We start from the raw sequence: 13,457 nt of genomic DNA, 5'->3' as shown, positions 1-13,457 counted from the left end.
TCGTGGCTAGAGCACATTTGATGCTACCCCAAATCAACACTATGCATGTCGTAGGGCCCTCCAAAGGCTCAATAACATCCTGATGTGCCATATTGAGGAATAAATTCCTCGGAATATGATGGACAAGGGGGTGCCCCCTTGTTCTCCAAGTAGTAGACCTGTGGTGCTTTCAATGGGTCTTAGGTCACATCAACGACCCCTTGGGTCTCCATATGAATCAAAGATGTCTGTAGATACTCTGCAATGGTCTAGGTGGTGGAATGAATGTTGTCATGACATCGTACAAGTGTTGGGACACCTGCCAAGAGTGAGGGGCTCTTGTGGGTGCCTGCTGGGCATAGTGTACCAATCATGTCACTATTGTCCCAAAAGTGGATCGCTAGTAGTCTCTGAACATTAATGAAGATTTGTGGAGTGTTATCTGCATTTTTGGAGGCCCATGGCCCTCTATGCACACCCTACATGTGCCAATGTCGACCTCTGGGGTCAGGATCCCATATAGGGAAGCTAAACCCAAATGGAAACCACCTACAATCCTGCATAAGGTCCAATGCATCCCCTAGGCTTCCAGTACAATTAGTCATTAAAATAATCCGGTAAAGGAGCTTACAAACCATGGATAAGAAAGTGGGCACTTCATAATGGCATGCCCTTCCGTAGTGGGTTTTGGCGTGTGCTAGTGTCTCCAAACTCCAAAGGGGGTTAGCCAAGTACCTCATTAGGTGGTTTCAGCCCTTAGAGGGGATAGTATGTCCAAGGTACACCCTTTTAATGGGGGCGGCAAGTGACAAAGAGGTGAGATGGATCATGGAATAGGTAATGAGGGGGGCAACCATGGGCCACGTAATGGGGCATAGGGGTAGCTAGATAAGGGGAAGCACACACCTGGGTATATAATGTATAGGAGGGAGCAGTCGTGGTATGTGAGGTGCCTCGGCGTTGATTTTTCCTCCCTTCTTTATATGCTTTTTGCCTTTTATGAATTATCTTTAATTAACTGCTCAAGCCTCAAAGGACAAGACCATGATTTGTATAATATAGCATTTGTGAGAGATTTTTCAGCGAAAATCACATGGAGTACCATTTGTCGACGCGTTTCGAACCAACTAGTGTGGTTCATGATTTCATCGTCAGGACAAGATGAAGAAACAGATCCAGCGTAGCATGCTAAATAGTCTGAGCGGAGCCTCCAACAGCTAATTAGACCAACGGCTAGTTTGACAATAGGACCGGGGTCAAAATTATTATATTAGTTTAATTAGTAAGATTAAGGACCAGTAAGATTAAGGACCAAGATTCGGACAGCGCTATCCCAGGAAGCAGACAGGCTCGTTATGATGACAGAGGTCCGAAACCAGACGAGATGGACAGGGTTCAGACCCTCAACAAGTTGTAAACAACAAGGGAGGCCAATAACCTGCCCTCACTTGACACCGTCGGGTTCAAGGAGCTCTGGCAAGAGGAGCATCTCTACAGTGGCATACTAGAGCTCACTTCTAAGGAGATGAACAAGCAATGGAACAATTGTTCCGTCTACGAACTTCTGGAAGTGAAACACATGTTCGAGACCATAAGGAAAGGGCAGACCAACCCATTGTTTCGACTCCGCAACCCTTCCTCCGCTGCTGTCCATCGGCCTACCGTCCCCTCTGCTCTGTCGCAATCCTGCTCTTCGCTACACATTTAATCGATTGTCAACAATGTATCATCGGTCCACGTTTAATGGACGGGTCAACAAGCGTGATCCATCGCGTCTATTCAATAGTGTTTTTTGTGAAACAAAAAAAAAAATGTAATTTTTTTTGTGTTAATATGGTTTGGATCTATATAATATAGTTTTAATAATTGACACTTTTAAAAAAAAAAATTAGAGTTTAAAAAAAAAAAAAAAAAATCGATAACCCTGGACTCAAATCAAAGTTACCAGCGAATCATAGAAGATGAGCTACCAATGACGTAGTCAAATGAAGAAAGTATTAGTGGTCAAGTGAAAAGAAGACATTCGTGGCAGATAAGAGATCAAGTCCTTTCATCAACAAGCTTTGGGGACAAATCTTCTGAAGGAAGGGGTTATGTTATGAATATAATTCATAACAAAATAAACAAATATAAATAATGTAAATATTAAATAATCAAATATCGATTAGGTTAAATAGTCATGAAAAGACATGTCTAAAAGACATGCCCATTCACAAAAGGACACCTGCTTAGGTAAATATATGCAGGTCCTCATTGTAACATTTATCTCTTATACATTTTTATATATATTAATAAATTATTATTATTATTAAATACCTCGTGTATTTTTACATTCAAGTCTCCAAGCTATCAGTTTTCTTGCTTCAATATCAATTTTTATGCTTCAAATCACTATTGATAATATCGGCGATATATCGGCGATATTCGGAAATATCGCGATATTTTCGGCAAAACGATATATCGCCGAGAAAATATCGGCAAATATCGGAAAATATCGGCAAAATATCGCGATATTTTGAAAATATCGGCAAAATATCGGCTATATTTTAAAATTTGAAAAAATTATTTTTTATGCTTGCCGATATTTGCCGATATTTTGCCGATATTTTCGCCGATAAGATATTTTCTGGACCCTCGCCGATATTTTGCCGATACCGATATTTTCAACACTGCTTCAAATATCTAATTGTCATTTTTGTCCAAACATTACTAAGAAATTGTTGAATAATTGCTCTAAGTTAAGCTCATAATCTTGTGCTCTTTCACGATCTTAAGAAGCTTTGGTAATTTTATTGTCTATCTTAAGCAATTGGCATCTTAATTTTTGTTGACCGTTATTCTATGTGAGCATCTTTCAATATTGGCATTGTTTGAAGAGTATGATCTTGACATTATCTTCGAAATTATTGTTGGCATAAGATTCTTGATAATCATCATTAGAATATCTTGAGTAATTGGCATCTTGTGTTGATAATCATTGGCAAATTGTTAAGTGAATAATTGCTCTTAATTAAGCATCTTGTGGATTTGACATTGACACTTAATAATTGGCACACTCTTGGTAATAAGTTTTAATTTTCATAAGTATTGTTGTCATTGAAGATTAATCATAATTTTAAGTACTTAAACATTAAGTCAATCTTAAAGCGAGAACTCACTCATAACCTTTGCATAAGCATTCTAGGCCTAGTTGCACTAATAATTTACCTACAAGCATAAGCTTGGTTGATAAAATTCTACGGGCCACCCTCTCTCGCCTAGCTTGATGGATTCAACACCCTTTTAGTGGTTAACATAGTTACCTTGCAGTTGTCAGAGCCACAGACTCCGCAACGCCGGAGGCACTGAGTGGTTGGAACAAAGTGGGAGGTATCATTAATCAAGCCTCTACTTGCTTCCCATAGGCTTCCATCCCACAACTTGTCTAAAGGCTGGTCTCAAAACAGTTAAGAGGAAGGTTCCATTTAAACTAGGCATATAACTTAAAAGTGACCGAGACCCTTGCATTTCATCTAGATCTTAGCCTTTAGGACTTGCATCTCATATAGTTTAGTGAAGCATCTAAGCAGTGGTTGTCAATCTGGTTACTTGGCCTTAAATTGTAATAAGCAAGAATTGTGAATCCATAAGGCACTGGTCTCATATCTGAATCTAATCTAATCTTTGAATCTTGCTAAATTTAACAAAGTAGCTAGGCCACTCAATTGTGTCTCCCGGGCTGGTTGATTGCCAACTTGCTTTCCACCTTCACATTTCCATAGGGACTACCCCACATAGTCTGTTGTTGGGAGACAGCTAGAACAAAGTGGACGGGGATCAGAGTGACAGCCCCCACCCTGAGCCGTTGTCCCAGTGCCTGTACAATCTCAGCGACAACACTGCCCAAATAATTCTGATAATAAAGAAGCCAGAAACCTAAAAGCTCTGAGGAGCTGAACTTTTTATGAAATAATATTTGAGATTCTGGTCAGACTATCAGATTTGATCATTGATTTTAATTTATATTTCTGTTTAATGTCTTATTTCTTTAAGACAAAAAAACATTATAAAATATCAAAATCAAGTATAGTTCTCATGCTTTCCTTTTGTTTTAAGTTTCAGTTTATTAATTCATTTCAACTTTCAACTATTTATTTCTCTCTTGCATAACTTAACACAAAAATATGATATTTCTTGCATATGAAGGGCTGTTAAGATAGATTTGTATATCCTCTTACTGTTGTTAGGATTTCAGATTTGCTATCTATTATTTTGTCATGACTGTTATTTAATAGAAGAATGTTCCATTCAATTCACGTTCTCATATTTGATACCATATCTTAATACAAGTATTTTCTCAAACTGCTGGTGTATCTTCGGTACATTAATCTGTGGCTGTTAAAGTGTTGAGAGCTGTAATCATTGTTGTTAGTGATTTTACTGAGTTACCTTTTACAGCCTGATTAATACTAAATGTTCCCTCTCCTTCCTGATTTCATTACCCTTGAATCAGGCACTAAAGTACTGAAATTCACCGGCTAATACATTGAAAATATCAAAACAATTTTGTTTCACCAATCTGGAACTTCTTACTTGGCAGAAAGGATGGATTGGTAATCCTATCAGGGAAACCCCCTAGTGCTGGAAAGAACCAGCCTAAAGAGAGGGAAGTGACCATCAATGTGACAGTCGGTGGTGCTTTTATGGTACCTCAAGTTTGCATCTTCGTTACACTTGAAATAATTTTGAAGTGCAGATTTGGAAGGTAACAAGAATGAACTGCCAAAGAGATTGAGAGGATGGAATCAACTAACCACCAAAAGATACGATATCAGTATAAGGTTGGATGAAAGAAACAAAGAAAGCAAATACATTGAAAGACAGAAATGGAAGAAGTTATAGGATAACCAAAGGGCATAAAAATTGGTTAAAGCAAAATCATTGTCCTAAAGAAAAATGGGTATTAATGATTCAAATGATAATCAAAGATGGAGGCAAGAAAGAATGGACTTGCACGCATGCTCAACAAGGAATTTATAAACCAATGCTAGCATGTCAAATATTGGTACTTCAAGGGCATTTGGGGGTGAAAGTGAATGAGATAAATGTAACGATGGATGTTTAATTATAATATTGGTAAGAAAATAACTGCCCAGACTGATGAGCAACCACATTACATAAAAGAATGGAGACTACCATCCTTCTTAAATGTGTATCGTTTGTTTTCAGAGAATGTGAGAAACATACCCGTTGCCTTGTCATTTCCATCAGCCCATGTTCAGACAACTCAGAAAATGTGATGGAAGATCGATCTCGCTCAACAGATTTCTTAACTTCTTCATAAACCATCCTTTTATGTTCTGCTATGACAAGAAGACGGAATATTTAGTTCAGGATTATAACATATGAAAACTCAGTTCTGAAGTTGCAAAGCTATAAGTACATTCAAAAATGTATTCTCAAAGAATTCATGGATTACAGCTCTATATAACATATTAAAATAACACTACCACACAAATGGACAAGAACAACAGTTCTTATGAAAGACAGCAACAGGTCAGCAATTCCTGTTATCTCTGGAATGTGAAGCCAAGACCTCAGGGCACAGTTGGATCGATCTTCCAAGTTTTATTTTGACTTTCTTTAGCAGAAAAATACATAACTAATCACCAGATTGATGAATCCTTAATGGATATTTGTTAAAGACTCGAAAGATACTCAACAAATGTTTGGTCTAAACTTACAAAATATTTTTGCCAAATACGCCTTGATAGATGACAGGGAAGCATGTCAAAAGGTAATTCCATTCAAAGTTTGGAGCACTGAAAGGGACTTTTTAGGGGCCTGTTATCACCTCGATTTTGCTCACATGTGACATTCAGGTGACTATTTGCAAAAGCATCATGAGTTGACAATGATGCAACTTAATCATGCTACCTCATGGATATTAACACTTATCACACAAATCTGAACAACCAAATTTGCCCAACAACTGTAGGCAAACCAATCCTTGCCACAGTTGGAAGGCTTCTCCATTTGGACTGGTAGAATTCCTATCTTAGGGGGGATGTCCCTAGTGGATGTATGCTGCGACCTAATTAACACATATGCATGTGTTCCAAGGTGATCAGCACACTAAAGACTCACTCTCAGGCTGTCCTTAAACAATCAAGAAGGAGGGTAACTTAAGAATCAAGATAATAGTTTCAATTGGTTGGGATCAAATTTCAGAAATATGTATGTTGACCACTCCATGTCAACTACCCCATAGCTATACATATTTTCGCGCATGGATTTCCATCATGTCCAAGCACTCAGATGATCCATGGATTCATCATTATCAGCTATACGTACACTGGAGTTTTATAAACCCATTCTGCATTTTGTAATGTAAATGATTCTAGTAAGACAAATGTCTGTAACAACCTAGGTAAATTTATTTTTTTGATGATGATTTCTATCCTAGGAGGTTTTTAGTCTCACCGATTCATGTGTGTTTCCAAACACGGATGATCGGCAGAATTTTTTCCTCCAGCCTCACCCCAAAGCTAGGGTGGATTTTGTCATCGGGATTTTAAATGAGTCCTAGTGTTGTTTATCGAGTCTCTGTAAAAGTGATTTGGGAATAGTTCTAACTATTTGGTTAGATTATTTTATTACAAGTCACTGTTGAAATTTCTAAGTCTGGCACGATAGAAATCCCTACTACATTATCTGGTTTATTTCTCCTACTTGTTTATTCCATTAACAAGTTATTTATAAATATAAATACTGAAATAAACACAAATACAACCTTAACTCATATACAAATCAGCAACTGAAAATACTGAGACAAACACACAAGGGACACCGTTATTTTTGGACAATCGTCCCTAGAAAAACCCAAAGCGAGAAAACCGGTGCAGCAATTCTGAGGGTTTTATTATTATGCAGATTCTTGAGTACAACTAGGGTGCCAAAAATGGCTCACCCAACCAAGATTGCTACACGGAAATAATACATCTTCTCAGAGACAGATATTCAGCCTCTCAGCTCTAGTCTACCCCACAAAAATCCTTTCGACGCTTCCTCTTGGCCCTGCGTCAGCCCTTCTAGCTTCAGCTCAGCCCCTGAAGCCTCTGCGTCATCCTCCTGGCTCTCTGCATCAACTCTCTAGCCCTCTGCGTCACCCACGTAGGCCCCTTAGCCTCTGTGTAGCTTCTACTGCCTCTGTTATGTACTCACTGCCCCTCATTGCAATAGATCACTTATTCGAATTATCTCAGCAAGCGCCACTCCAGAAAATCGAACTGACTAATCAATCTTGGTGTGTCTCCAACTGACCCTCAAACCTCCTCTTATACTTTTCCTATGGAGTCTTCAACAGCCAAGATGAAGTTTTTAATCAACGGCTAAGATTAGATTTGGCTTGATCCATGTCATTTAGAACATTCTCACCTAGTTTTATATTAATACCCATTAATATTTTAATTTTCCTAAGTTTAGACTTAGGAACCCCATTAAAAATATTAATTATTTTAGTATCTCTCCAACAAGGTGGAATTTCCCCAAACCATTTCTAAGTCTTGGAGATCTTATGTGCCTTAACCTCTCCACCAATTTTCATGGCTAGAGCACATCCGATGCTACCACAAATCAACACTCCCTCTTAGCGAGGAATGTGCTCTAGTAATGCTCCACCATTTGAGACATCACACTGATCCTTCCGCACCAGTACCTGTGTTGATGCTTGGCCTGTTGTCCAACATCCACTGCACTGTTGCTTCCTATACTGCTGCCACTGCCACTACCACTACTACATCTGTACTACAGCTCCCTCTCAACATGTTGCCCATGCTACCCATAGCACTGCCACTGCTAACTGCTGCACTGCAACTCAGTTACCAAGAAGTAACTAATCTACCCAAATACTGACATCCTTGTCAGACCAAAAGCCTCCTGATGTTGAAGCTACCTCTGTTCTTATCCTGTGCTCCCTCTGTTGCCGCTGCATTGTTGCAAACACCTTTGTGCCTCTCACACTGCTGCAACCCCCACTTTGCTGCTACAGACCTCTGCACTCTAGCACTGCCTTGTCGCTCCATCACATCTTACTTCTACCCGACATTCATCATCCTACTACTATCATTAAGGGATCTCGTAGCTAGATATGATCCAAGATTTTGGGCACTTCAAGTATCCTGCCCCTAGTATATAGTCCTCCTTACTACAACTCGATGTCTCCCCACCTCTTCTCTAGAGGTGCATGAGCACTCATGGCACAGTCATCATTAGTCTCGACTTCTTTCTCCGCCTTAGCCGGAGTTGCCTTGGAGTCGGAAGCCTTCCCCTTGTTCTTCTTCTTAGGACACTGGGATGCATAATGACCCAGCTCCCCACAATGGAAGCACTTCACCTTGGAGATATCCTTCTTCTTCCTATTCCCCTATTGTCCCACAGATGCTAGAGCCACATCCTCCTCCTCCTCTTTCTTGATTCGACTTCCCTGGCTACTGCTCCCCACCCTGGTCATCGCCTGATCTCTTCTCGGCGAAGAGCTTCCCACATCTCTTCCCATCCTGAAAGAGTAGCTTTGCCCAAAATGCCTTGGACAAATGTCTCCCACTCCTCGGAGAGTGCATTCAGGGTGATCCTCACCATGAACTCTTGATTCGGCGTAGCCCCTATGGAAGTAAGTTGGTCACGAATCTCCTGCAATCTGAGGAGGAATAGATCTATCTGCTCCCCCTTCTGCATCTGATACGACCGCAGTTGATTCTCTAATAGCATCTTCCGCTGCACAGAAGTGCCCTGATACAAGGTCGTCAAAGTATCCCACATCTCCTTTGTTGTGTTCTTTTCAACAATATGTAGTACGACATGATCCTTGACCCCGTCAAGGATTATGCACTTTGCCCTCGCCATTGCATCCTCATACTTCTCATTATCAGTTGGGTCGACTGGGATAGCCACAGTTCTCAAGGCGAAGCCCTTGATGTGATGTCGATCCAGGACTGCCAGGATCCTGGCCTTCCAGATGACAAAGTTGGAAGCCCCATCCAACTTGTCCTGATCCCTCAGTCCGTTTACTGCCATTTCCGCTCCTCTTCTAGAATCCCTCTGAGTTTCAATCTCCCTCCTGGAAATCTTCCCACCAAATGTCGAACCACTCCTCTCCGATCCTCCTTGCAACTGCAACTCGGATCTGGATTTCTTGGGTAGAAATCCGTCAAGGTAGCGACTCCCTCTACCTTGGTTCTATCCCATTAGGTATTGTTCTTCTTAGAAAGAAACAGCACCCCACCAACTTCCCAACCACAATTGCCTACAGTTCTCTAGACCCCGGCAACTGAAGAAATTGAGCCTTCTAGCTCTGCGCAATCCCGGTAAAGGTTGAATCGCTCCTCTGGCCAACTGCGTCAATCCTACCTGGCTGAGTAGGATGGCGTGGCTCTTCGTGAGCCTCTTCTACCTCTCTCTACCTTTGCGTTGGCCCTCTCTTTGCTTCGAAATGATAACGCAAGCCCTCTACGTCACTTCTTCTCTATTGCTTCTGCTCTAGAACAACGTTGTCTCTCGGGACAACTGCTACTGCTACAAATTCTTCAGATTTCTGTTGGTGCCTTCAGTCCTCCTGTGATTTGCAAACCTCTGATACCATGTTGAGATTTCTAAGTCTAACACGTTAGAAATCCGTACTGCATTATCTGGTTCATTTCTCCTACTTGTTTATTCCATTAACAAGTTATTTATAAATATAAACACTCAAATAAACACAAATGCAGCCTGAACTCATATACAAATCAGCAACTGAAAATACTGAGACAAACACACAAGGGACACCATTATTTTTGGACAATCGTTCCCAGAAAAACCCAATGCAGGAAAACAAGTGTAGCAGTTCTGAGGGTTTTATTATTATGTAGATTCTTGAGTACAGCTAGGGTGCCAGAAATGGCTCACCCAACAGAGATTGTTACACGGCAGTAATACCACTTCTTAAAGATAGATATTCAGCCTCTCAACTCTAGTTTGCCCCACAAAAATCCTTCCGGCGCATCCTCTTGGCCCTGCGTCAACCCTGCTAGCTTCAGCTCAGCTCTTGAAGCCTCTGCGTCAGCCTCTTGGCTCTTTGCGTTAACCTCTTCTTTGCGTCAACTCTCTGGCCCTCTACATCCCCCACATAGGCCCCTCAGCCTCTACGTAGCTCTAGCTACCTCTACATCAGCCTCTTCGGTCTTTGTGCTGACCCTCTGGCACTATCCTTGTCTCTCTACTATGTACTCGCTGCCCCTCGCTGCAACAGATCACTTGTTCGAATTTTCTCAGCAAGCCCCACTCCAGGAAATCGAACTGACTAATCAATCTTGGTGCGTCTCCAACTGACCCCCAAGCCTCCTCTTATACTTTTCCCGTTGAGTCTTCAACTGCAGAGATTAAGTCTCTAATCAATGGCTAAGATTAGATTTGGCTTGATCCATGTCATTTAGAGCATTCTCGAGTTTTATATTAATACCCATTAATATTTTAATTTTCTTAAGTTTAGACTTAGGAACCCCATTAAAAATATTAATTATTTTAATATCTCTCCAACCGAGTGGAATTTCCCCAAACAATTTCTGGGTCTTGGAGATCTTATGTGCCTTAGTCTTTCCACCAATTTTCATGGCTAGAGCACATCCGATGCTACCACAGATCAACAGTCACTTAGTCTACTAGATCATATGTTGTGTCACAGAAATGGATAATTATTGAGGCTCTATAACGAACAGGTGTTCCCCCTTCATGGGTTAGAAATGTAATATTTCATATAAAAAATATTTAGTGCATGGTCCCTCATAGTTAGACACCATGGCTAAATATTAAAGGGTTGGAAAAATTAATAATCCCCTCATGAGTCAATTAATTAAAATTTATGGCTAAAATAAATTAAAATGCTAAAGCCAAAAATTCAATTAATTTAGGTCTTAGGAAAAATTAAACTCTCCAACATTTAAAATTCATGGGTTTTAAAGTTTTTAATTTTTGGAGGTCCCCAGCCAAGGGAATATTGAAAATTTCAAGATATTTTGAATCCTTGGGCCATAGTAGTTAAGTCAGAGTCAACTTTTTGCAGTAATTAACTCAAAATAATTATTTTTGAGTTAATTAAAAGGAAATTAAAAGTGAAATTCGAATTTCCTCAAAAAGTAATTTTATTTCAACGACGATGATTAAAAGATCATTTGATATTCATCAACGATTGAGATTGCTTTGACAGGGATCAAGCCAACTAGCCGTTGGAGAATTTTTCTATAAATGAGAGGTCTCTCTCCATTATTTGGATCCGATTTTTGAATCGTGTACTTGCTCTAAGAAATCTCTTGTAACTTTTTCTGGTTAATAAAACGCAAAGACTTTGGGGTTTCAGATCGTGGTGTTTCTCTTTCAAATTTATGTGGTAATATTGTTCTTAATACTTTGCTACTTTTATTTGCATTTGTTGGTTAATAGCCTTTGAGGATTGATTTGTGTACAGGTATCTTGCGTAGATTTCTGGGTTTTTAGAATATCATTTTGATTTTATAGAAGTAGCAGGGATCTCTATTTTTTTTATGATTTTATGATCATTTTTAAATCTTTATTAATCTAACAATCAGATCTAAGTGTGAAGAAGTTATCATTCAAGATTTGGGTGTTTGGGGAAGTCCTCAGCTGGACCAACTGACTCTCAGTTTGCAGAATCTAAAAGAGCACACTGTCTTTTTAATTTCTGAAGTCATTTTATAGAATATCTTACTTACAAAGTTTTTCTTGGACTTGTGCCTCTTTAAAGTTTCAAATTTATTTCTAAATATTGTGCAAAATTTGTTTAAATCTAGCTAATAGAAGGCTTTGATCTGCAGATCTGCTAGATCTGTAAAATATTATTGTAGATTTGTAAATAGCAAATTTCTAATTCATTGGGGTTCTAGGTATTTCATATTTTTGTATATACATGCTTTGGGTTTTTCTGTCTTTTATTTGTGCAGGGAAAAAAATCTGAAAATTGCATGTGATTTTTGTGGATTCCGGAGAGAGATCTAAGCCCCGAGGTCATCTCCATTTTGTTTGCAGGTTGAAGAAAAATTGCAAGAAGATCGTGGGCAATGTTTTTTAGGACTTTGAGGCCCTGCGCTGGCCATCTCCCACCCGCTTACGGCCTCCCATCATTCTCCTTTCAACCTCCCTTTCTTCACCCTCCTTCATCACTAAATTTTCTCCATAATTTTCGCTAAAACATTTAACAAATTTTAACAAAAAACCTCAACTGACCCTCAAGCCTCCTCTTATACTTTTCTTGTTGACTATTCAATGGCCGAGATTAAGTCCCTAATCAACCGCTAAGATTAGATCTGGCTTAATTCTCGTCACTTAGAACTTTCTCAGCCATTTTATATTAATACACATTAATATTTTTATTTTCCTAAGTTTAGACTTAGGAACCCATTAAAAATATTAATTATTTTAATATCTCTTCATCCAAGTGGAATTTCTCCAAACGATTTCTGGGTCTTGGAGATCTCATGTGCCTTAGCTTCTCCACGAAATTTCATGGCTAGAGCACATCCGATGCTACCCAAAATTAACACGAATCATCTAGAAACTCACAGGGATCAACTCCAAGATGATCCTAGTCATTGATTAAGATTTAATCTTGGTCTTTGGTGCTCCAACAGTGGATTATAAGAAGAAGTCGATGAGCACTTGGGAGAAGATACACGAGAACACCAACAGTTCGATTTCCTTGGCATATTGATTTCCAAAGTAGCAGCAATCAGTGGTCGGAGAGCCAGAAATAGAAGTAGTGAGTGAGCACAGGGACAGTGAGGCTAGAGGAAGATTTCCAGATCCAGCGAGTGCATTTGCAGAGAGGCAGAAGACCCACAGTAAGGTAGACATAGGGGCAGTGCAATAGCCTCTAATAGGCAGTTCGATTTGCAGATTCAGGAAGTCATTTCAGATTTCTAGTGGCAGAAGAATTTCGCAAAGGCCGAGAATAACATTACATGAGTCAGTGGCAAGCAGAAGAGGCATCTTAGTGTGAAATCCATGCTATACGATTTTGTTCCTGCCAAGAGTCTAAGCAAAGGGTGACGTAGGGCAAGACGTAGAGGGTTTCAAAGGTCGGTCTTCAGTGCCAGATTTGCCTGTAGGGTGAGGAAAGTTCCTCACTAGAATTTTGCCAGTATTTTTCACTGTAGGATTGCCAGATCCGGCATCCAGATTTTTGTACTCAGATTTTCTCACTACTGCATAATAATAAAACCCTCAGCTGTTGCACCAGTTTTCTTGCATTGGGTTTTTCCAGGGACATTTGTCCAAAATAAGGGTGTCAATTTTATTGTGTGCGTGTGCTAGTATTTTCTCAGTTAGTGCTATTTATTTATGCAGTTTTATTTGTGAAGGTTGCAGTGTGATTAATTTGGTATTTGGTGTAGCAAATAAATTGTTAAATTAATTAACAATTAGAAGAATTAATTCCAATTGCTGCAATAGGA

General features: G+C 39.6%; 1 protein-coding gene across 9 annotated transcripts in view; it reads right to left on the bottom strand.

Moving 5' to 3' along the window:
* RNEE/G (RNAse E/G-like protein) overlaps nt 1-13,457 on the bottom strand; it is a 424,083-nt gene that overhangs the window by 88,509 nt on the left and 322,117 nt on the right. For all 9 annotated transcript variants that reach the window (XM_089378340.1, XM_089378342.1, XM_089378337.1 and 6 more), the window contains one exon: nt 5,206-5,318. In XM_089378340.1, the coding sequence (XP_089234466.1) occupies nt 5,206-5,318 (113 nt within the window). The remainder of the gene's footprint in view (nt 1-5,205; nt 5,319-13,457) is intronic.

Source organism: Pinus tabuliformis, chromosome J (assembly GCF_031772625.1).
Source record: "Pinus tabuliformis cultivar Carrire ecotype Pingquan chromosome J, CPIR1, whole genome shotgun sequence".
Classification (NCBI taxonomy): domain Eukaryota; kingdom Viridiplantae; phylum Streptophyta; class Pinopsida; order Pinales; family Pinaceae; genus Pinus; species Pinus tabuliformis.
The sequence above is the reverse complement of the archived record's forward strand: the minus strand, read 5'-3'. Positions and strand labels throughout refer to the sequence as shown.